This window comes from Aedes albopictus, chromosome 1 (assembly GCF_035046485.1).
Source record: "Aedes albopictus strain Foshan chromosome 1, AalbF5, whole genome shotgun sequence".
In the NCBI taxonomy this organism is placed as follows: domain Eukaryota; kingdom Metazoa; phylum Arthropoda; class Insecta; order Diptera; family Culicidae; genus Aedes; species Aedes albopictus.
In genome coordinates, this window is record NC_085136.1 from 17,809,986 (window position 1) to 17,832,368 (window position 22,383).

At 46.4% G+C, this 22,383-nt stretch overlaps 1 protein-coding gene across 1 annotated transcript in view; it reads left to right on the forward strand.

The window, feature by feature from the left end:
* The first annotated feature begins 3,974 nt into the window (after positions 1-3,974).
* Positions 3,975-22,383, forward strand: part of LOC109431170 (rhophilin-2) — a 280,237-nt gene continuing 261,828 nt past the window's right edge. The window contains exon 1 of the mRNA XM_062844120.1: positions 3,975-5,345. Within this exon, the coding sequence (XP_062700104.1) occupies positions 5,292-5,345 (54 nt within the window). The 5' untranslated portion in view covers positions 3,975-5,291. The remainder of the gene's footprint in view (positions 5,346-22,383) is intronic.

The following is a 22,383-nucleotide window of genomic DNA, read 5'->3' on the forward strand; positions in this document are numbered from 1 at the left end:
GCCCTCGTAGGTGGAAGACATCATACTTCGACGAAGAGGTATTTAGGGAAGCGCTCCGCCGTGAGCGAAACTTAATCGGTTTAGACGGCGACGAGCTGGTAGCGGTGCTCTCACGTGCGTGTGATGCGACCATGCCTAGGCGAGTCCACCCTAGAAATGGGAGGCCACCAGCTTACTGGTGGACCGACGCGATTGCGGACCTGCGCCGCGCCTGCCTACGGGCTAGGCGGCGGATGCAGCGAGCACGATCAGAGGAAAAGCGAAACGAACGGCGGGTGGTGTTCGCCGCTGCAAAAGCCGCGCTCAAGACCGAGATAAGAGCAAGCAAAAAGGCCTGCTTTGAGGGTCTCTGTCAGAGTGCCAATACGAACCCGTGGGGTGACGCCTACAGGATCGTTATGGCCAAGACGAGAGGTGTGATGGCTCCTACAGAGCAATCTCCAGAGATGTTGGAGGGGATCATTGGAGGACTTTTTCCGCGCCATGATCCTAGTCCTTGGCCTCCTTTCGTAGGACAGCCGGGGACTGGGGCTGGCGATGAGGAAAGGGTCACCGATGTGGAACTTGCGGGGATAGCTAAGTCCCTTAGCGTAGGTAAGGCCCCAGGTCCGGACGGAGTTCCGAACCTGGCCTTAAAAGTAGCTATTGCAGAAGCTCCCGAGATGTTCAGGTCTGCTAATGCAGAAATGCCTGGACGAGTGAGTTTTCCCAGAAGCTTGGAAGAGGCAGAGCCTGGTACTATTGCCAAAGGCGGGGAAACCACCCGGAGACCCGTCGGCATATAGACCATTATGCTTGATTGACACGGCCGGGAAGGTGCTCGAAAAGATCATCCTCAATAGAATGTTGAGGTTCACTGAGGGCGTAAATGTTCTCTCGAGCAACCAGTATGGCTTCCGGAAGGGGAGGTCCACCGTAGACGCTATCTTGTCGGTTACAAAAACCGCCGAGAAAGCACTCGAGCCTAAGAGGAGGGGAATTCGCTTCTGCGGGGTGGTGACTCTGGATGTAAGGAATGCATTTAATAGCGCCAGTTGGGCTGCTATTGCCGATGCGCTCTTGCGTCTGGGGATACCGGAGTACTTGTACAAGATTCTCGGACAGTGAAGAGAATTGTCAGACAAAAGAGACACAAAACAAGCAACAAAGAAGGTGCGACGATTACTCTTTATCCCTACTGGTAACAGATAATGATATGATCTCGAAATTTTTTGTTGCAGACAAAACGGAAGCTGAATTTGTTGCGTACTTTTCAACTCGTGAATAATCAATTATTGCTAACCCAAAGTCGAAACTGTTTGATGATAGAGCTTCACCAGAGTTGCAGTGTTTACCGATTCGAAGTTACCGTTCGAAAATCGCAATGCAAGGCTTAAAAATCTCTAAACTCGTGGTGTACGATGTTAATCTCATTATTGTCAAGTTGGGACAAACTTATGTCGCATGGGTTTGTTTGTCGCAACAAATACAGGTTGCGACATTGTCATTATTGTTGCGCGATGGTTGAATTTTGATTCACTGTTCTCGGAAGCTACTTCCAGAATCGCGTACTAGTTTACGACACGGAGGTGGGTCGGAAGTGCTTTCACATAACCTCAGGAGTCCCGCAAGGTTCCATCCTGGGTCCGGTGTTATGGAATGTCATGTACGACGAGGTGTTGAGGTTAGAGTACCCAGTGGGAGTGGTGATTGTCAGATTTGCCGACGATATTACGCTCGAAGTCTACGGTGAAACGATCGAGGAGGTGAAGTTGACTACCGACCACTTGATCAAGGTTGTGGAGGCGTGGATGCGGTCCAGAAAACTGGAGCTGGCTCACCACAAGACAGAGGTGACGGTTGTTAACAACATGCAGTCGGCGCAGCAGACGGAGATCAGTGTAGGAGAATGCACTATCCTGTGGAAGCGCTCTGTCAAGCACTTGGGCGTGATGATCGACGATAAGCTTACCTTCGGTAGCCACGTCGATTATGCCTGTAAAAGAGCCTCTACAGCTATTGTGGCACTGTCCCGGATGATGTCCAATAGCGGTGTACGCCAGTAAGCGCAAGCTTCTGGCTAGTGTTGCTACGTCCACACTTAGGTATGGCGGCCCGGCGTGGGGTACCGCGCTAAGTACTGAATGCTACCGACGGAAGCTGGAAAGTACTTACAGGCTTATGTGTCTGAGGGTTGCAAGCGCGTACAGTACCGTGTCACACGACGCTCTCTGTGTCATTACTGGTATGGTGCCTATCAGCATTCTTATCAGTGAGGACATGGAGTGCTTCGAAATGCGCGGCACAAGAGGCATACGCAGGACTGCCAGGATGGCCTCTATGGTCAAATGGCAGCGTGGGACAGTTCCACCAAAGGAAGGTGGACCCATAGGTTGATACCGAGGGTAGATAGTTGGATTAATAGGCGCCATGGGGAAGTTACATTCCACCTGACTCAGGTCCTTACAGGTCATGGTTGCTTCCGACAGTATCTACACCGTTTCGGGCATGCGGATTCTCCCGAATGCCCAGTGTGCAATGGTTTAGAGGAAACGGCGGAACACGTTTTGTTCGTGTGCCCGCGTTTTCGCACAATGCGTGACCGCATGCTTGCCACATGCGGGGAGGACACAAACCCGGACAACTTGGTCCAGAGGATGTGTAGGGATGAGTTTGGCTGGAACGCCGTTTCAACGGCTATCACCCATATCGTCTGGGAGCTACAGAGGAGGTGTCGCGTGGACTCGGAGAATGGCTAGTTCAGATGCAGTACAAGAGGTGGTCCAGGGGGTCGTAGGTCATACCGGTGCCCTGCGGTCGAGATCGACCCTTACAGCGATTAAGTGGCCGCGGAGAGGAAGTCCCGGTAGCGGTGCTGTCGTGGCGTCAGTCTACTGGGTTGGATCCGAGCCCGCGGTTGGAAAGGGGTCCCCGGCAAGGGTCGGGGTAGGTGAGACTCTGCTGTCTGCAACCTACGGATGCATCTGATAGGGCCTGAAGGGTAGTGATATCCTTCCTTACGGGCAGGTCAGATCGGGTTGCATGTGGGCATCAGTTCTTGATGTCCGCTCAGCAGTAGGGCGCGGGCGGGGTTGACCCTGCCCGCCTTCCGAGGACAAAGGGAGTGGTGAGGACCACTCGGGAAACTGGCTAAGCGCCAGCACGCTACCGTGATGGACTCTCCAGAGCGAGTCATCGATGTTCGTTGCTGCTAGGCTACGGCAGCTAACCTTGAGGGTGCGATATGCACTAGCCCCTCTCTGAAGCAATACCTTCTTGGTGGTTCCGGAGAGACGTAGGGTTTGGCGACCATAGGAATGTGTTTTAGTGGGTCGAGGAGAGAGTAGTCCTGGCTTCTACCGGCGTTGTAGAAGACGGCCTTAACCCCACACTACCCTAACCTTCCTGTTAGGGTGTCTGATGAGCAGATTTATCCCCCTATGGTTTATAAGGAAAAAAAAAGACCAGGTCATGGTATCGAGTCAGACGTTGCCCAAATCTTTCGAAGTCGATTTCCATCCTGCTTTTCTTAAACGGAACAACTTCAACTATTGAAACTCCGGAGTTTGGCCACTTGCGTAATCGATATTTCAAAATTTCAGTATTCACAACACTCTCAACAGATATTCGCCTAAATGTATACGACACGTATCACTTCTGAATGCGTTTCCTTCGGGTTCCGTTGCGCGTCGCTAGTGTACCACTTCTACCGCTTCCACCAACCCCCCACACATATCCAAACTCACCACCACACCTTTATTTTCACCAGCGCCGCAACCTGGAACCTCAACCGCTGGAAACAAAACTCCGCCATCCGCACGCTTGTTTTGCTTTTGCGTTTCTCTACGCGACGCCATCGTCGCCGTCGCCGTCACCTCGTTGAACGTTGAGCAACGATAAAATTTTATCTCGACGTCGTCGTCGGTCTTGCTTACCTACCTACCTTGCTGTTGTAGTGCCTGTGCGCGCGTTCTCGCTTTCAGCTTTGCGGAGAAACGAACGAATCAGTACCGATTTGTATTTTGACGCGTTCGCTTTGTCCGACGGCAGGAGCAGCGTGTTTTTGTGTGGAATTCGCTTCGCGCGCGCCTACTTCGGTGACGACGACTCGGTAGAGATAAGAAGCTGTGGCGAATACTGAAGAGTGCGGTGTACCGTTCAATCAACGCCAACTTTGATTTGAGGTGAATGTCTCGATTGTGTGACAGTGGCGACGGATTCTGTTCGATTGTTTCGCCGCCTTTTGATTGAGAGGTGGAACTCAGTGTTCGATCAACGAACGGCAGTTTGAAGGTGTGTGCGGTCGCGATCGAATTTGAATGCGAGCTGAGGAAACAATAGAGCCAGGGTGGGTGCGGGACCGCGAGTGATTCATGAGTCAGAATTTCGCGCTGTTTGAATGGGACTGGCGGCGCGGAAAGGGAGGAGTTTGGTCGTTCGTTCGTATCATACGCTGCTCGTGTGGTTCCTTTCTGTTGTTTTGTGTGTGATTGAAGTTTCGTGTGGAGTTTTTCGACGGGCGATGATCGCCGCATTATAATAGACAACAATTACGCCCACACGGAATAGTTCTTGAAGCTGGTTTTCGTTAACGGTTGGAGTCAAGCCACCATTATTGGGACGTATAGAACGCGAAGGTGTTCGAAAAGGGAGGATACGATTCGGGAAGGAAACGACCCAAGGCGAATACATACAGCCGGAGGAAAGAAGTGACGAACGAAATTTGAGTGATTTTTCGTTTCGGTTGTGGGGTGTCATTCATTCAGTAACCGCGCCAAGAAGGGTCGATTGTTTATTGCCTGTCGGTCGGATGGAATTCCCGCAATCCAAGAAGGCATAAAGTGAGAGAGAAGCAAAAGAAGAAAGGAAATTTTACCTCCTAATCGCAGTAGTCGAAGGTCAGGCGAGGGAAGTGCAAAGTTCCGAACCCCGAAGGAACCAGCTGTGCAAAGCGGAAAACCGAGTGCAAGGCCTACTAAGGTCGCCGAAGAGGAAGAATAAGAAGAAGTGCAAAAGTGTGTAAGGTGCGACACAGAAATCGATGGAATGTGATTGTGGTGGCAAGTGATTCTCTTCGGTACGAGCGGCGAAAGAAAGAAGCACCGACAGAAGAAGATTAAGTGCGGGGGAGAACCGAGGCCACGTGCGTCCAGTTTATTATGCTAATGGAAGCGTGAGACGCGCAAATTCGAGGTCGTTTGGTGTGGAACGAAAATAACTTGCCGAAGGAAGGCAGGAAAGATAAGCCGCCGCTTATCGAGTTTCGATTGACGACGATTCCAGGAAGGGACAAGCAGCCAAGCGTCACAACAATGGACGCCAAGGAGAAAACCAAGGATCCGCAGCCGTCGTTCAGCTTCATTAGGGTAAGTAAAGTTCTAGAAGCGAATGGTTCTTGTAAAACCATGACGTTGAATCACGGTTATCGCTAAAATTTTATCAAGTCTTGATTCCTATGAGCGATGAAGTGTGGACTTTCCACTTGAAGGGGATTAATCAGCGCACGTCGGTCAATTTCGATTGAGGGAATTGCGCATTTGCTCATCATTTTCAATTGCTCATCATTTTCGTGGATGATGCGCGACACAAATCCCATAAACGTTCTCTGACTCGACACTCTGCTGCTGCTGTAAAAACAAGTTTATTGTAATATTGTAACACCTCATTAGGTAAATCCCTTCGTTGTTGGTTCGTTCGCTCGGTAAATAAGATATCGAGAGTCGACGAGATAGAGTTGCTTCAACTCGCGTCCGAGTGTTTGTGTCAATAATTAGATAGCGAGCATTCACATGCGATATCAGAAACCTGCAAGCAAGCGCAGTGAATCATAGCGCGATTAATTGTACCGACCAAAGCACATCTTGACGACAGCCATTAGCTGTGCCTAGGCCTACTATGATCCGTCACCAGTCACCACTGCTCCGACTGCAGTGGAAGATCATTCAACCCGCTTTGGGAAAACTATGAGTTGTCGGTCGCGAGGGGACACAATCTTAGTAGGCTTGAAGCCTGAAAGCGCGGATTGCTGTCATCATCCATCGCATCGCCGCAACTAATTCATGCAGGCATTTTGCTCTGCTCTCCTCTCTAAATGGTAATCAAGACCTGGTGCGCGCCGCGCGGCTCTTGATCGCAGAAAGTCCTTCGGACTGGTTGAGCTCATAAGATCCGCTCTGTATAAATTATGCATGACGCATGGTATGACATGACGACGAGTGATGGTTGATTCCACGAAGAAACTCTACACAACACTACTAGCATCAACTTAGTTAGGTAACGTGGAATTAGAAGAAAAATGCGTATCGCTCCCCTCTTGGTTAGTTGGAAATGAGTGTCGTCAAGTTGGGTAATTATCGGTGAGCAGTTAGTAGGTGCCTATACTTGCGAAATAAGTGTAATTAGTCAGCTATGACGATAGAAAACGCTAATCAGTTTGGACGTGCGTGTGCAGATGCAGGCACTGTGGTTAATCTCGGTATTGAAGGAGTCATCGAGTTCTGGAGAGGACCAAATAAGCCGCCATGTTATAGGGGAAACCCTATAAGATTGACACCCTGATATCTGTGTGGTATATGTTTGACAATGAACATCTCTCATTGTGTTTAGGGTCTTATCCCTCAATATGTCAACAGACAATTGATAACGCACGCCCATTCCCCTAGGCCCGTTACCCAGGGTAACGCCTACGCTATCGAGTGACAGCTGCTGATGACATCACAGCAGGCAGGCCCTGACTCTTCCTTTTTCTTTGGTCAGCGTTCGACCACGTCGGACGTACCAACGTATCGGCACAGACAAACAGACATACCACTCAAATCGCAATCGTCGCACGATTTAACGGTCGTTTTGAAAATGCAGTGTGGTTCGGACTATGCTCGCATGTGTCATGGTGGCGCTGCTGTTTCTACATAACGTCTCACTTTTGGAGAGAAATGAACGCGACGCCGATCAATGTTTACATAAAATGACTCAATCATGAACTTTTATTCATCTTTCATGAATTGGTAACGCCACGGGGGAGTCGTCACCTGCTAAATTATTACATCGAGCCGAGGGATAGTACACCTGCAAACTAATGCTTCGGATTGTGCATTATAGAGGGTGCTAGTGAGATGCCTAACGATGTTTTTGAAACAAATTTCTTCTAAGTAGTATGTCTGTTTGTCTGTGGTATCGGGTCGCTGCGTTAGGCGATTCTCATCGAGAACCATCAGCCATATTTCCACAGTCCCACTGATGCGATTGCTTCAGGGGGCGTGGCAATGTACTCATGCACTCTTCTGTTCATGTGTTCATGCAGTTCTCGTATTTCGCAACCTCTTCAAGCGATCCCAGCCTGCTGGTCGCTCCTTCACTTCCTCTGCAACTCTTATCAGCATTTTTGCGACTGCCCTGCTGACCGCATTCCACGTCCCCTCAGTGCGGCACATCTCGTTGACGATGTTGTCCACGCTTAATGCTGGCATCGATCTTCTTAGCGCCTCCAATCTCGATGATGCCGATCGATTCTGCTGCCAACATTTCCTCCAATGTCTCGCCTGCTACTGATAGAACGATATCGTCGGCGAAACGCACGAGCATGACGCCTGTGGATAGCTGCAGCATAAGCGTTCCACAGCGTTGGCCCGAGGATGGAGCCTTGTGGGACTCCCGCCGTTACTTTCATCCTCTGTCCAGCTTCAGTGTCGTACATCAAGACTCTGTTCTGAAAGTACCTTTTCAGGAACCGACACAAGTAGTCTGGAATCCGCATTCTGTGCACTGCTACGGCGATGGCCTCCCAGCTGAACGCGTTCTTGACGTCAGTTGTGGTTATGGCACAGTACCGGTTTCCTCTCCTCTTCTGTTTGGACGCCTTCACGGCCCTCTCCAGGTCCGTATAGCATCCACCGTCGACTTTTCCTTCCGGAATCCAACTGCATCTGGGACAGTCCATGCTCTCCTTCTGTGAACGGCACCACCCTGTTAAGGATGACCTTCTCTAGCAGCTTCCCAAGTATTCCAGCAGGCATATAGGTCTATACGAGGCTGGATCCTCCGGCGGTTTTCCTGGTTTTGGCAGTGAAACCAATTTCTGTACCTTACATATCTGGGAAGTGGCCTTCTTCCAAACATGTCTGCATCCCCGTCCGGAACATATCGAGGTAAGCTAGGGCCGCCGATTCTAACGCCACATAGGGAATCCCGTGCTTTGTTCACTTTCAGTTTTTTCCGCCACTGCTTCTCTCTGCTTCACTCGACATTGGAGACCTGCCGAGCTTCCGCACTACCTTCGTCTTCCTCACCATACGGTATTGGTGGCCACGTCGTTGGGTCGTGCTTCGGAAAGAGACCCTCCACGATCACCTTCAGCTTGTCTGGACACATTTCGGCTGGCGTCGCTGGACCTTTGGTCTTCGCCATTAGGATTCGGTACTCATCACCCCAGGAGTTTGCGTCGGTATCTCGGCATAGTTCCATGTGGCAGTTTGACTTGTTCACGATTATCTCCTTTTTAAATACGGCTCTGGCCCCCTGAAACGCAAACTTCCGCTCCTCTCTATCCGGAAGGTTTCTTGCCCTCTGGTAGCGTCTTCTGGCTCTAAAACAGGTAGCGCGGAGGGTGCCGATAGAGTATCTCATTTCACCAATGTTCAGGACGCCGTGGCTGTGCCATGGCTTCCGTTTTCGTGGTATTGTAGTGTCGCACGCCCTTGTAATCACTCTTGTCAGCTCTACCGCATCCAGGTCTGGAGTGTCGCTGTCCACACGGAGTGCCTCGACGAAGAGGTCCTTGTCGTCTTCCACGCTCGCCCGCGTGTATTGCTCCTTTGTATGGCCGTAGGTTTCCGTTGGCCAACGCTGCAGCAGATCGCCGCCTGATGATCACTATGGGTGTACTCTTCGCTTGCCTTTCAGTAAATGTTGCTGAGCAGCGATGGACTGCAGAAGAAGGGACTCCCGCCCGTCTTTCCTGAACGTGCCAACGTTGCACAGTTGTATCTCCAACCTCGCTAGTGCTTCCAGCAGGCTGTAACCTATTGCGTCGGTTAGCCTGCTGCCCCACTCCACGGTCCACGCACTGAAGTCTCCGCAGATCAGTACTGGCCTGCATTCAACCAGCTTGTCGGTTAACTCCTCCAGCATCCGGCCGATTTTTTCCGCTGGCGGTGCATAGCAGCTGCATACGAAGGTTTCGTCATCGCCATACCTTCGATCTTTGCTTTCTGGCACAAAGCCTTCCCGCCATGCACGAACTGCTCTCGTTAGGCAGAACTTTTAATCGCCTGGTCCTTCTTCAGCTTAAACAGCATATCTCCTTGCTCAGTGCTCCTGGTTCTCACGACGTTCTCACTCAGTTCCTTCAACTCTTTGCCTTGACCAGCAGGGCGTCTCTCATGTGTCTCTCCGGTTGGGGCAGACAGCGTTCTTGGATCTCCTTTCATCTCAAACTGGCTTTCTTCCTTTTTCGATGTGATTATTCCCTTTCGTTTCTTCCTTTTTGAACTATTTTTTTCTTCTTCTTCTCCCTACGATTGTTAGCGACGTTCCAATCGCTGTTGGTTCCCAAGTCGCTGGACACCTCGCAACCTTGAACATTCTTTGTTTTCTACGGGCCTTCCTGGCGTTTCTCGACCCCGCTTGTTCGAGCTCTTATTTATTGCGTCCTTTTGGCGTCTCCTGTAGTTCGGTTGATGCTTCCGCCGTCGCCACATGCTTCACGGCCAGCTTCAAAGCCTTTTCAGCAGTCTCAGCTCTCTTCCGCAACGCTGTGTGTTTGCTCGCGGTCGGCTTCCATCACGGCATATCCGAGGCTCGACACCCTTTGTTTAATCTCGGTGTGCCTTTAACGTATTCGTGCAGCTCGATGACCTTCCTGGTCAACTTCATCATTGACACCTTGGGTCTCACAAGTTGTAAGTCTTCTTGAGTCGTACTGCTGCTCGGTGTAGACACCGGCAGTACTACCATAGACTACGCTTTCTACCGGCGATCTGCTACCTGCGTTGTAATGTTATTTTGGGACTTCTCCATCTGTTTAAATCCCCCTTCAAGTCGCTATCTTCGCCCGTCGTAAGTAGTTGCCGTCGTGATCCCATGGTGATCGTTATGGGGAACCGTGTTCAGAGCCGGATCGGCACTAGTCAGAATTATCATTTCACTGCTATTTTTGGCAGCATTTTTCTCTTATAGAGGGACTTCAGGAGTGCTTCAGAAAGCCTTGGAGGGTTTGAGGATTTTGTGGCTCCATGAGAATTTCTAAACATTTTGTGGGTCTTCAGGGGGATTCTAAAGCAGTTTTAGGGCGTTTATGGGTGTTACCGGAGATTTCGAAGAGTTTTTTTTATTCCTGTTCGGGTTTGTCACTGCGACCAGTTTTTAGATCTATTGCGACATTACCCGTATCCTTAGTGTAGTGCATGTCGCATTACTCAATTGCCATTGAGGGGCAATAAAGTATCGATTTTGATACAGTTTTTGTTTTGTTTTCTTAGAAAACAAAACAAGAGTACTGATATTGGCCATGCATCGGAGACCTAGCATCACCCTTGTTTTACTGCTAAATTCTCCCCAGTAAGAAGTTTAGAACCCGGGTTTTAACATTAGTAGCAATATCATTCCAATAATGGAACATGTGTTCAGTAATGAGGATTCTAGTATGTTCCTTGCGTACTAGCACTTTCCAGTCTTCGAAGAGTTAGTACATACATGGATCCCTAACCCAATTTGATTTCCTTTGCATTGAGTTTAGCCTCAGCTGGTGAGGTTTTTAACTATATGCAAAGTAAAGTTGGTAAACTCAGTTTTATTCAACAACTGGAAGTCACCAAAACACCAGTAGTAAGGACTAAATACTATAATTCCTTGAATTACCAGAACACATATTCCAAAATTGAAAAATAGGACGACACTAGATTTCGGTTTGGTAGATCTATCACCGTAACGCAACCCAAAAAGGCGATCTACCCACGCTACGGGCTCCGTTAAAGATCGAGCATCTTTTAAACCCCCTCAACCATTCATCCCTCAGCACGGGTCGCCTGACACCTTGGATTGGGGTTACCTGTTTGGTGGACTTTTACCCCCGGAACAGGTGGTCCGTAGTGCTATTCTAAGCCGGCAGCTACACGGGTAATTTCGAAGAGTTTGTTCAGGAAGATTCTGTAGGTAGTAAGGAACTTCAAGCGATGTTTTCGGGGGTTTCAGAAGGTTAATGGAGACCTTGGTGGGTTCAAGGTGTTTCAGCGAGTACCATGGGTTTCGTAGGACTGCAGGGAAGATCAAAAACATGGTGTTTCTGATTGTTTGCGTAGAGTTTCCTGGGGCTTTAAGGAGGGATTTCTGAGAAATTCTATGGCGTTCATGGCGTCTTCAGTTGGAATCAGGGATTTTATGGGTTTCAGGCGATTTTCAGCAGAGTAACTGGTGTTTTACAATCATTTCGGTGGTTTCCTAGGGTATGAGGAGAGATTTTAGAGAGGGCTTTTATGATTAGATTTAGGGAGGTTTCAGGGTTAAAGGAGGATATTGAGAAGTTAAAAAGAAACGTCAGAGTTTTAAGGAAGGTTTCAATTGAAGTTTTTTTTGGCTCCAATGCGTTCAGCGGGTTTCACGGGGTTTCAGGGAAGTTCGAGAGAAGCTACAAGCTATATCATCTGGGGGATTCAGGGAGTTTAGTGGGGCTTTAGAAGGTTCTACAACAGCTTTAGTGTGTTTTAGAGAGTTTTCCGGGAATTTCAAGAACTTTAAGAGAGTCTGCAAGGTTAATTTTAAAAAGATTCAGGGGCTTGCAGGGGTATTTCAGCGCATTACTGAAGAATCGAGGGAGTTTCAGAAGAAATGCAGAGGGGTTTATGAGCAGGAGGTATTTAAAAGGTTTCGTGGGAGCTCAACGGGGGTTTCAGAAACATTTAAAAGCGTTTCATTGAGGTTGATGGTGTTTTATGAGGACTTATTGGAAGTTCGGGGACTGGGTTGACAGTGAGGACTCGGTATTAACGAAAAGAACACAGAATATGTTATTGAAACGACTGCTTCGCAGGAGAGCTTCATTGGGAATGACTTAGTTTTCTACAACGATCGCACACGTCAAGCTCTCACCGCCTACTACTTCAACAGGACTTCAGAGGGCCATTATCAAAACTTACATGTATGAGTCCGGGGGTGTTGTTGTACGAGCAAGTGTCAAGCAATTTGGTCGGCATAAATCACTCATGAGATGACATAGCAATACACCAGAACTCCAATGGCGCTGTAATCAGTTTTCCTGTTTAATTATTTTAATAACTTCAATTGTAATTATTCTAGTTCTAGCGATGGCTTTGAACATACGTTTATACATCTCATGTAGAAAATAGTGTATAGATAAAGCAGAAAGAAAGGTACAAAGTAGGAGGAAAGGAACGAGCTAGGGATTGAATCCTGGATCTCCTGCATATGAATCAGAAGCGGTAGCCACAAGACCACCTAGCTCGGTCTCTGACAGTTCTGCATTAGTAAGACAAAAACGGCTTTGATTTTTGCTCTTTTTGTTATAAGTCACGTTTGCCATACTTCCTAAGCAAATCAAATTTAGCCCACCAACACCAAGCCCAACACTGAAGTTCGCAAAACTGCTCGCAATTCCACCAACAGTTCCTTATCTCTTCACGACGTCCTATTAGGAACCAGTTCTTACCGCGCGTCATTGTCCTCAATCGAAAACGAAACACAAACTCATGGCAAACTAGACCAAGTCGCAGCCGCGGCGCTCTACAGCAGTTGTTGTCGCTGTAAGCAGCAGAGTTAGAGCAATTAACTAGCCGTCTCCGTTTATGACCGCTTAATTTGTTCCCAACCAAAGCGGGCGCGGACTTTTCAAGAAAAGCACCAATCAAACGCGCAAACTCACGACGCTCTCCGGTTACGATTGTAAATCTCGAACGTCAAAAGCAGCCAACGCCCGATCAACCGCCCGCAACTTTTCAAGCGCAGCGCGAGAAAGAAAAAAAAAACGCGCTGTTTTATGTGTTTATTTTCTTCTGAAGTCCGGGCACCGCTTTTGCGCTTGTTTCTTGCCGGGCCAGACAAACCAGACTTTCTGAGGAAAACGAGCGTAAACTCATAACAACAAAACACGGCTCGGTTCGCCGCGGAGTTGAACGAAACGAGTCGCTGCGAAATTTATCGGTGTTGTTCCTTCGGGCGTTGGAGTTACCTCCTAATCTTCAAAGTCCCTAGCTATACCAAAGAGTGTTATTTGTAGTTTACTACCATCTAGGACAGTGGCGTCGCGTAACCTCACTTTTTACCTGTGCACCAAGTATAAATTCTTGAATTTTTTGAACAAATTTGCTTGTAATAATTAGAAAATGACGAGAATAGCTGCTTTCACTCATTTGTATTTCGATTTCGATCATAAATCTCCTGCAATTGCAAGTTTTAGGGTCAGTGCACAGGTAAAAAGTGAGGTTACGCGACGCCACTGATCTAGGAACAATACTTTGTGGCGACGGACGCTTGTTTTATGTGCGAAAAAAATGCTGCGCATAAATATTCATATTCAGCCTTCTTGGATTGTCTTGGATTCGGAGTCCAACGCGATGACGATAAATGACCACTACACCACGCGGAGGGAGAGAAAGTTGATCACCGCAGCAGATAAGCCTACTGCGACATGAGGCACCCTCCGCAGTTCGAGGATCCTGTGTCACCGGTCACAGTAGTCCGGCTCGCAGTCAGTCGGTGACTTGGGTCTTGTAATTTTTGGCAAGGCCGTCGAGTCGAGTCGAGTCGGGGAGCATAATAATTTCGCGATTTTGACATGTTAATTCCGTGTCATTTCTTCGTCGGGTTGCGCTGTTATTTTCCCATCCAAGCGATTTACAATAAACACTCGTCCAGTCCAGTCATCACGCGTATTGTCATATGTATAAGGAAACTCCTCCCAAGATTGGGGCGCGCGCGGCATTACACAGTCCGGCTCATTGTTTGCGAGCGCAGCATTCGCGCATGGATTGCATAACTGGGCAGTTTACCCGGTGTGTGCCTCCGGCGATCACTTCTTACGGTTGTGGGACTTTGTGTCCCCAGAGTCAGTTCGGCAATCTGCTGCTAACCCGAGTGTGCAAATGTAACCAAGGGATAACAAATCGGGATACATGGTTGCCGAAGAGTGATAAGAGTTGATAAGAGTGCATAACAAGCATGTTGAAGATCAAGTAGGCATTGGCGATCCCTACTCAGTTGGGACTTGAGAAGGGAGCTCTTTCTGGCATTCCTGCGTGAATTCATTGCTTCAGTGTAACCACAGACAAACAGACACACCACTCAAATCGCAATCGTCGCACGATTTAAAGTCTCGGTTTTGGAGAGAAATGAACGCGACGCCGATCAATGTTTACATGAAATGACTCAATCATGAACCTTTATTCATCTTTCATGAATGGGTAACGCCACGAGGGAGTCGTCACCTGCTAAATTATTACATCGAGCCGAGGGATAGTACACCTGCAAACGAAAGCTTCGGATTGTGCATTATAGAGGGTGCTAGTGTGATGCCAAACGATGTTTTTGAAACAAATTTCTTCTAAGTAGTATGTCTGTTTGTCTGTGGTGTAACCTCGTGAGATTGTTCCAGGAAATATTCCTGGTATTCCTCCTGGAATTCCTTCCATAGTTTCTGTAGAAATTTCTTCCAGAGTTTCTCCAGAAGCTTATACTGGGATTAATTCCTCTTTGAACCGGTTCAACTCATCGATGAAACCTGGTTGATTTTTCCCCTCTTGCTCCAGTCGACAGTGAACAAGCTCACCGCCTTGAATAGTTGTCCGTCTAACCAGTCCTCGCTTCCCTCGAAGACCCTTGGTCCTTTTTGGAACAGACTTCGTCAATAGGGCCGGAATCGTTGCTTCACTGCCTGTGCTACGGGTATACCGACGAATGGGCCCACACATCTCGGAAACATTTCGCCTCAGTGATCGGTTTGTCTTCACTCGCTTGAACGGTTCATCAATCTGCTTCGCTTCGCAAAGATTCACATTGAATTCTTCCAACTTTAGGTCGATCTCATACAAGTTTCCTCGGAGACATCCAGTGGTCAGCAGCTTGCCATCCTTCTTCAATGTAGCAACGCGTCTGAAAAACAGCACACCAATGCCAGCCTTGGTCAACTTCTTCACTGACATCAGATTTTCAAGCAAGTCTAGAACGTATAGCACGTCTTTGATGTTGAAGAACACCGACTTGTTGCTAACTGCATTGATTTCTCCAATCTGCCTGGCAATCATGGCTTCTCCTTTCTTGGCAACTTCTATTTTAACTTGGATTCGCATGCTCGTCAATACGGCAAAAACGGCCTTGTCGCATACAATATGGTCACTACACCCGTAGTCCAGCTGTAATACAATGCGTTCATGCCTCTTTTCCGCGCCGTTTGCTACAGGCGTAGAACTGACGGCATCCTTCAACACTGGATCGGCTTCGCGCAGGCGAAAGTTCTTTTCCTTGTGTGCTCGATGCCTACATTTGCTACACTTGCCATCGAACCATTGGAGCATCTCGCTAGAAAACGCTGGTAGCCTGTCTTCCACAAAATCCCCCTATCGATTGAAACGCTTTCTTTCTTTTGCTTCCACCGCGACGGTCTCCAGGGCCGTTACCAGGGGGTCGTAAGTATCTGGTGTGGTCAAAAAGAGCTATGACACGAGATCACTTTCCGCTAGCGTCGCTCCGGCCGTCTTCAATTTCCTCACAAGTCCATCAAACACCAGAAGTTGCGTCCGATCGTCTCCGCCTTCCTTAATCCGCAAACGAGCCAACTGCTTCCGGACTGTAGTTTGACTCGCCACGGACTTCCTAGCGTAGGTCGTTTCGTGGTCACCTTGTTCCGGACGATTTCGAGGCACTCGTCCCACAGGCAACTAACCAGCAACGCCTTGGAGATCCGGTCCGTCTCTTCAAACTTCGCCTTCTCTGCTTCCGTTGTCAGTTCCACCTTGGTCAGCACATCCGCTACACCCTTCGCTTCCAGAAAGAGGCGCACACGGTAGCTCCAGTTTTGAAAGTCTTCTCCGCTTCCACGCAGCAACGGAATGTTGCACGTCAGGTCCTTCGCGCTAGGCCCATAACCTCTTGAAGGGACAAACGGGGACTTCAAAATGGATACCGTGGTATAATAGATGACAGAAAGAAGTTTATTTAGTAATGTCTGAACTGCACGGAGTGCTACAATGGAATGACCAGTTTTGTTATTTTCACCAACAGGAGTCCCTAGCAACTACACGTTGCAGGGAGAGACAGCGGCGCTGATTGCCTACTACTCCAACATATTCTTTCCGAAATTCCTCCGAGATTCTTTCTTAAATTCTTTCAGAAACTCTATCCAAAACTTATTCAGGAATTCTTTCTAGTACGGGAGGATGTTTATTAAACACATCTGGGAGAATTTTAGAACAAACTTCCAGAAGAGATAGAAAAGAATCTGTAGAAATTTCAAAAGAAGCTCCTGGAGGAATCGTGGAGGGTCCTAGAAGGAAATTCTGGTGTAATCTCACATGAAAAGCTTGGAGGAATCCCAGAAGGAACTACGGTACGAGCCTGTGAAGAAACTCCTGGAGGAATCCTAGTAGGAATTTCTGGATGAATTTGGGACGGAGTTAATGGTGACATCCCGGAAGAAGTTTCTGGAGGATTCCCGGAGAAAAAAAATGAATGAATTCCAGTAAGGATTTCTGAGGAAATCGAGAAGGAGTCCTTAAAGAATCCCTGGTGTAATCTTAGAAGGATCTCCGAGAAAAATCACTTAAGGAACTCATGGAAAAAATCAGAACATAGTCCTGGAATCTGTGAAATAACTCCTGAAAGAATCCCAGAAGGTATTCCTGGAGGAGTTTTGAATGAAATTCCAGGAAGAATTCCAGAATGAACTCAGGAGGAATCACTGGAGCATTTCCTGGACAAATCTTATAAATAAATCCCGAAACTTTTCGTCAAACGAAAAATTCATCACTGGGCCACTGAGTGTTCTGTGTTGTCCGTTGTCTATGTTGGAAATATGTAATATTTGTGCATTCGTGCACCCCTCGCAATCGAGACTACTTTTATGTTAATGGATACACCATGGTCATGTTGTGTATTGTCAGATAGTGTTATTGTTTATATTTGTGAATGTAAATCAATGAGAGTATATTACAGGTGGGGAAGAAGATACTTCGTGTGCGTGAGATCCGTGTCTGGTGCAAAACATGTCACTACTACAAGCAAAGCGAGCTCCCATAAGAACGCGTGTCAAATAGTGACGTCACTATTTGTGTTTACATTTTTCTTTGCTTACTAATACATAGCCATCTCTTCTTCTTCCTCACCTGTAATATACTCTCATTGAATGTAAATAGTTAATAAATCATTCGTTTGTGATCGTCAAAACCGTACGCAAGTGTTTTGCTTTACTCCGGTCCGGAAAGTTCCTTTCTCGTCCCGCTGTTGTGTGTTCCACTGTGAGTGATATCTCCAACAGTCTAGTGGAAGTAATCTGTTCAGCCTGTGCAGTCCTGGCTGAAGACAGTGTGAAATTGTCATTTTTTTTTCATAACTCCAAGAGTTCGTGGATTCCTCCAGAAGTAGCTTCTGAAATGTCTCAAGGAATTCGTTCTGAGATTCCTCTAGAAATTCCATCTGGGATTAACCCTCCTTTGGCATTAGGTGCTACTTCTCGGAATAATACTCGCAAATCGGTTTTCAAATAACTGGTTTAACAATGGTTGTTAAGGGTATAAAAATGTTTGACGTTGGCCTGCGTCATGGCTTACTTGTCGACAACAAGTTCCGTTTAAGATTCTTCCAGAAGTCATTCTGGGATTTCTGCAGGAGTTTCAGGAATCCTCCGAGAATTGATTCCCAGATTCCATACCGAGATTCTTCAAGAATTTCTTCGGAAGTCCATTGTGGAATTCTCCCAGAAGTACCTATTCAGGATGGAAATCCTCCGGATGTTCATTAGGGATTCCTCCTGGAGTTTTTTGAGGCACGCTTTATGGAATTACTCAAGGTTTCTTATGAAGTTACTATGGAAGTTCCATGAGGAATTCCTCCCAAAATTTATTCGAAAAAATCCTCTACCAGCTTTGTAATTCTCCCTTGCAATTACTGCTACAATCCCTCCAATAAGTCCTTCCGAGGTTCCATGTTTTCAGGAATTTCTTCTGACAATCTTAAATAAGAACTTCTGAAGACATTTGAACAAAAACTATTAGGAGATTCTCGGAAACAATACCTGGAGTATTCCAGAAACTCATGGTAAAATTTTGAAAAGAATTTCCGAAGAAATCCGGAAGGAATCCCAGAAAGAAGTTTTTAAGAAACTCCAAGAAGAATCTGAGATGGAGCTCCCTGAGGAATCACAGAAAGCAACTGCTGGAATGAATTTCTGGAGAAATTACGGGAGGAATGCCCGAAAGAATTCTTTGTTTTCTTCTGAAATTCTTAAACATGCTCCAGCTGGGATTCCTCCAGGAACTCATGATATGTTTCCTTCAAGAATTTCTCCAGAATTTGTATCTGGGAATACTCCAAGAACTCCGGGAATCCTACAGATTCTTGCAGAAGATTCATCAGAGATTCCTCCAAAACTTCCTTCAGGGAGCTTTGAATGGCTTTCTTCTAAGATTTTCTTTTCGGAACACCTTCAAAAGTTTTTCTTTAGGATTCCGAGCTTGATTCCGAGAAGGAACTCCTAGATATACCTATTGGAACGGCTTTTGGAGGAAACCCAGAAAGAACTTCTGATGCGGTTCATTACACAACTCTAGGAGGAAAGCTGTTGGGAAGTATTCCTCAAAGAAGCCGTGTGGAAATTTTATAAGAATATCATGGAATAATTCCGAACAGATCTCCTGGATCCATAAAGAACCCTATAACAATATCTGATTCTTGGAAGAATCCCGGAAAAATTTTCGAATAATTCCTGAAAAAATCCCAGAAGAAACTCCTGGAAGAATCCCGGAAGAAAATCTTGGAGAAATCACTTTAAAAATCTCCGAACGAACTCTTCGAGGATTTCCTAGAGAAATCACAGAAAGCACTCCAGAAGGAATTTCAGAAAGAACTGTTTGGAGGAATCTCGGAAGGTATTCCTGAAAGAATTCTTGAAATTGAGAATTCTAAAAAAACTTCATTAGAAATTCCAGAAAAATGCCTTTCTTGAGTAATCCCAGGTTTCCTCCAGGATTGTTTTTTGAGATTCCTTCAGGAATTTCGTCCGGCATTCTTCCAGAAGTTCCTTTAGCGATTCTTCCACGAGTTTTTATTAGGATTCCTCCGAGAATTTCCAAAATCTTTCAGGGGATTTCTCAAGAAATCCTTCTAGGAATGCCTTCTGTGGATTTTGCAGACTTTTTCATTGATTATTTTTTGCATTTTTTTTGGAAATTAGGAATTCCTACTAGAGTCTTGTATCCGACAACTTCCGCTAGGGATTAATTTTAAGAATTCGATCTGTAACCATCATAAAACCTAAATAAAAGGTTTAAGATTTCATGACGGTTCTCAAAACCTCCACAAAACTTATTGGTCATCAAAAATTGACTTGGGTTTTAAGCTCTGAATTTCTGAAGGATTCCCAGAAACAACTCCTCAAGATTATCGGAGAGATTCTTCTGAAGCAAATATTGGAGAAATTGCAAATAACGTAGCTAAAAGTCCTTGTAGAAAACTTAGTCATTTATTTATTTCCTGAAAGAACTTCCACAGGAATCCTAGAAAAAAACTCACGAAATAGTTCCAGGGCGAATCTTAGAAGAATTCTCTGAAAAAATGCTGGAATCAACTCTTCAAAGAATCACAGAAGAAAATTCTAATGAAATACTAGATCAACTAGGTGTCGCTAAACCATTCTTTGTTGATGGATCAAACAATCTGGGAGAGATTCCAAAGAATCCTTGGGAGAGATTCCAAAGAATCTCTGGGAGAGATTCCAAAGAATCTCTGGGAGAGATTCCAAAGAATCTCTGGGAGAGATTCTAATGAATTTCTGGGAGAGATTCCAAAGAATCTCTGGGAGAGATTCCAAAGAATCTCTGGGAGAGATTCCAAAGAATCTCTGGGAGAGATTCCAAAGAATCTCTGGGAGAGATTCCAAAGAATCTCCGGGAGAGATTCCAAAGAATCTCTGGGAGAGATTCCAAAGAATCTCTGGGAGAGATTCCAAAGAATCTCTGGGAGAGATTCCAAAGAATCTCTGGGAGAGATTCCAAAGAATCTCTGGGAGAGATTCCAAAGATTCTCTGGGAGAGATTCCAAAGATTCTCTGGGAGAGATTCCAAAGATTCTCTGGGAGAGATTCCAAAGAGTCTCTGGGAGAGATTCCAAAGAATCTCTGGGAGAGATTCCAAAGAATCTCTGGGAGAGATTCCAAAGAATCTCTGGGGGAGATTCCAAAGAATCTCTGGGGGAGATTCCAAAGAATCTCTGGGAGAGATTCCAAAGAATCTCTGGGAGAGATTCCAAAGAATCTCTGGGAGAGATTCCAAAGAATCTCTGGGAGAGATTCCAAAGAATCTCTGGGAGAGATTCCAAAGAATCTCTGGGAGAGATTCCAAAGAATCTCTGGGAGAGATTCCAACGAATCTCTGGGAGAGATTCCAACGAATCTCTGGGAGAGATTCCAACGAATCTCTGGGAGAGATTCCAACGAATCTCTGGGAGAGATTCCAACGAATCTCTGGGAGAGATTCCAACGAATCTCTGGGAGAGATTCCAACGAATCTCTGGGAGAGATTCCAACGAATCTCTGGGAGAGATTCCAACGAATCTCTGGGAGAGATTCCAACGAATCTCTGGGAGAGATTCCAACGAATCTCTGGGAGAGATTCCAACGAATCTCTGGGAGAGATTCCAACGAATCTCTGGGAGAGATTCCAACGAATCTCTGGGAGAGATTCCAACGAATCTCTGGGAGAGATTCCAACGAATCTCTGGGAGAGATTCCAACGAATCTCTGGGAGAGATTCCAACGAATCTCTGGGAGAGATTCCAACGAATCTCTGGGAGAGATTCCAATGAATCTCTGGAAGAGATTCCAATGAATCTCTGGAAGAGATTCCAATGAATCTCTGGAAGAGATTCCAATGAATCTCTGGAAGAGATTCCAATGAATCTCTGGAAGAGATTCCAATGAATCTCTGGAAGAGATTCCAATGAATCTCTGGAAGAGATTCCAATGAATCTCTGGAAGAGATTCCAATGAATCTCTGGAAGAGATTCCAATGAATCTCTGGAAGAGATTCCAATGAATCTCTGGAAGAGATTCCAATGAATCTCTGGAAGAGATTCCAATGAATCTCTGGAAGAGATTCCAATGAATCTCTGGAAGAGATTCCAATGAATCTCTGGAAGAGATTCCAATGAATCTCTGGAAGAGATTCCAATGAATCTCTGGAAGAGATTCCAATGAATCTCTGGAAGAGATTCCAATGAATCTCTGGAAGAGATTCCAATGAATCTCTGGAAGAGATTCCAATGAATCTCTGGAAGAGATTCCAATGAATCTCTGGAAGAGATTCCAATGAATCTCTGGAAGAGATTCCAATGAATCTCTGGAAGAGATTCCAATGAATCTCTGGAAGAGATTCCAATGAATCTCTGGAAGAGATTCCAATGAATCTCTGGAAGAGATTCCAATGAATCTCTGGAAGAGATTCCAATGAATCTCTGGAAGAGATTCCAATGAATCTCTGGAAGAGATTCCAATGAATCTCTGGAAGAGATTCCAATGAATCTCTGGAAGAGATTCCAATGAATCTCTGGAAGAGATTCCAATGAATCTCTGGAAGAGATTCCAATGAATCTCTGGAAGAGATTCCAATGAATCTCTGGAAGAGATTCCAATGAATCTCTGGAAGAGATTCCAATGAATCTCTGGAAGAGATTCCAATGAATCTCTGGGAGAGATTCCAACGAATCTCCGGGAGAGATTCCAACGAATCTCTGGGAGAGATTCCAATGAATCTCTGGGAGAGATTCCAACAAATCTCTGGGAGAGATTCCAACGAATCTCTGGGAGAGATTCCAACGAATCTCTGGGAGAGATTCCAACGAATCTCTGGGAGAGATTCCAACGAATCTCTGGGAGAGATTCCAACGAGTCTCTGGAAGAGATTCCAACGAATCTCTGCGATAGATTCCAACGAATCTCTGCGAGAGATTCCAACGAATCTCTGCGAGAGATTCCAACGAATCTCTGGGAGAGATTCCAACAAATCTCTGGGAGAGATTCCAATGAATCTCTGGGAGAGATTCCAATGAATCTCTGGGAGAGATTCCAATGAATCTCTGGAAGAGATTCCAATGAATCTCTGGAAGAGATTCCAATGAATCTCTGGGAGAGATTCCAACGAATCTCCGGGAGAGATTCCAACGAATCTCCGGGAGAGATTCCAACGAATCTCT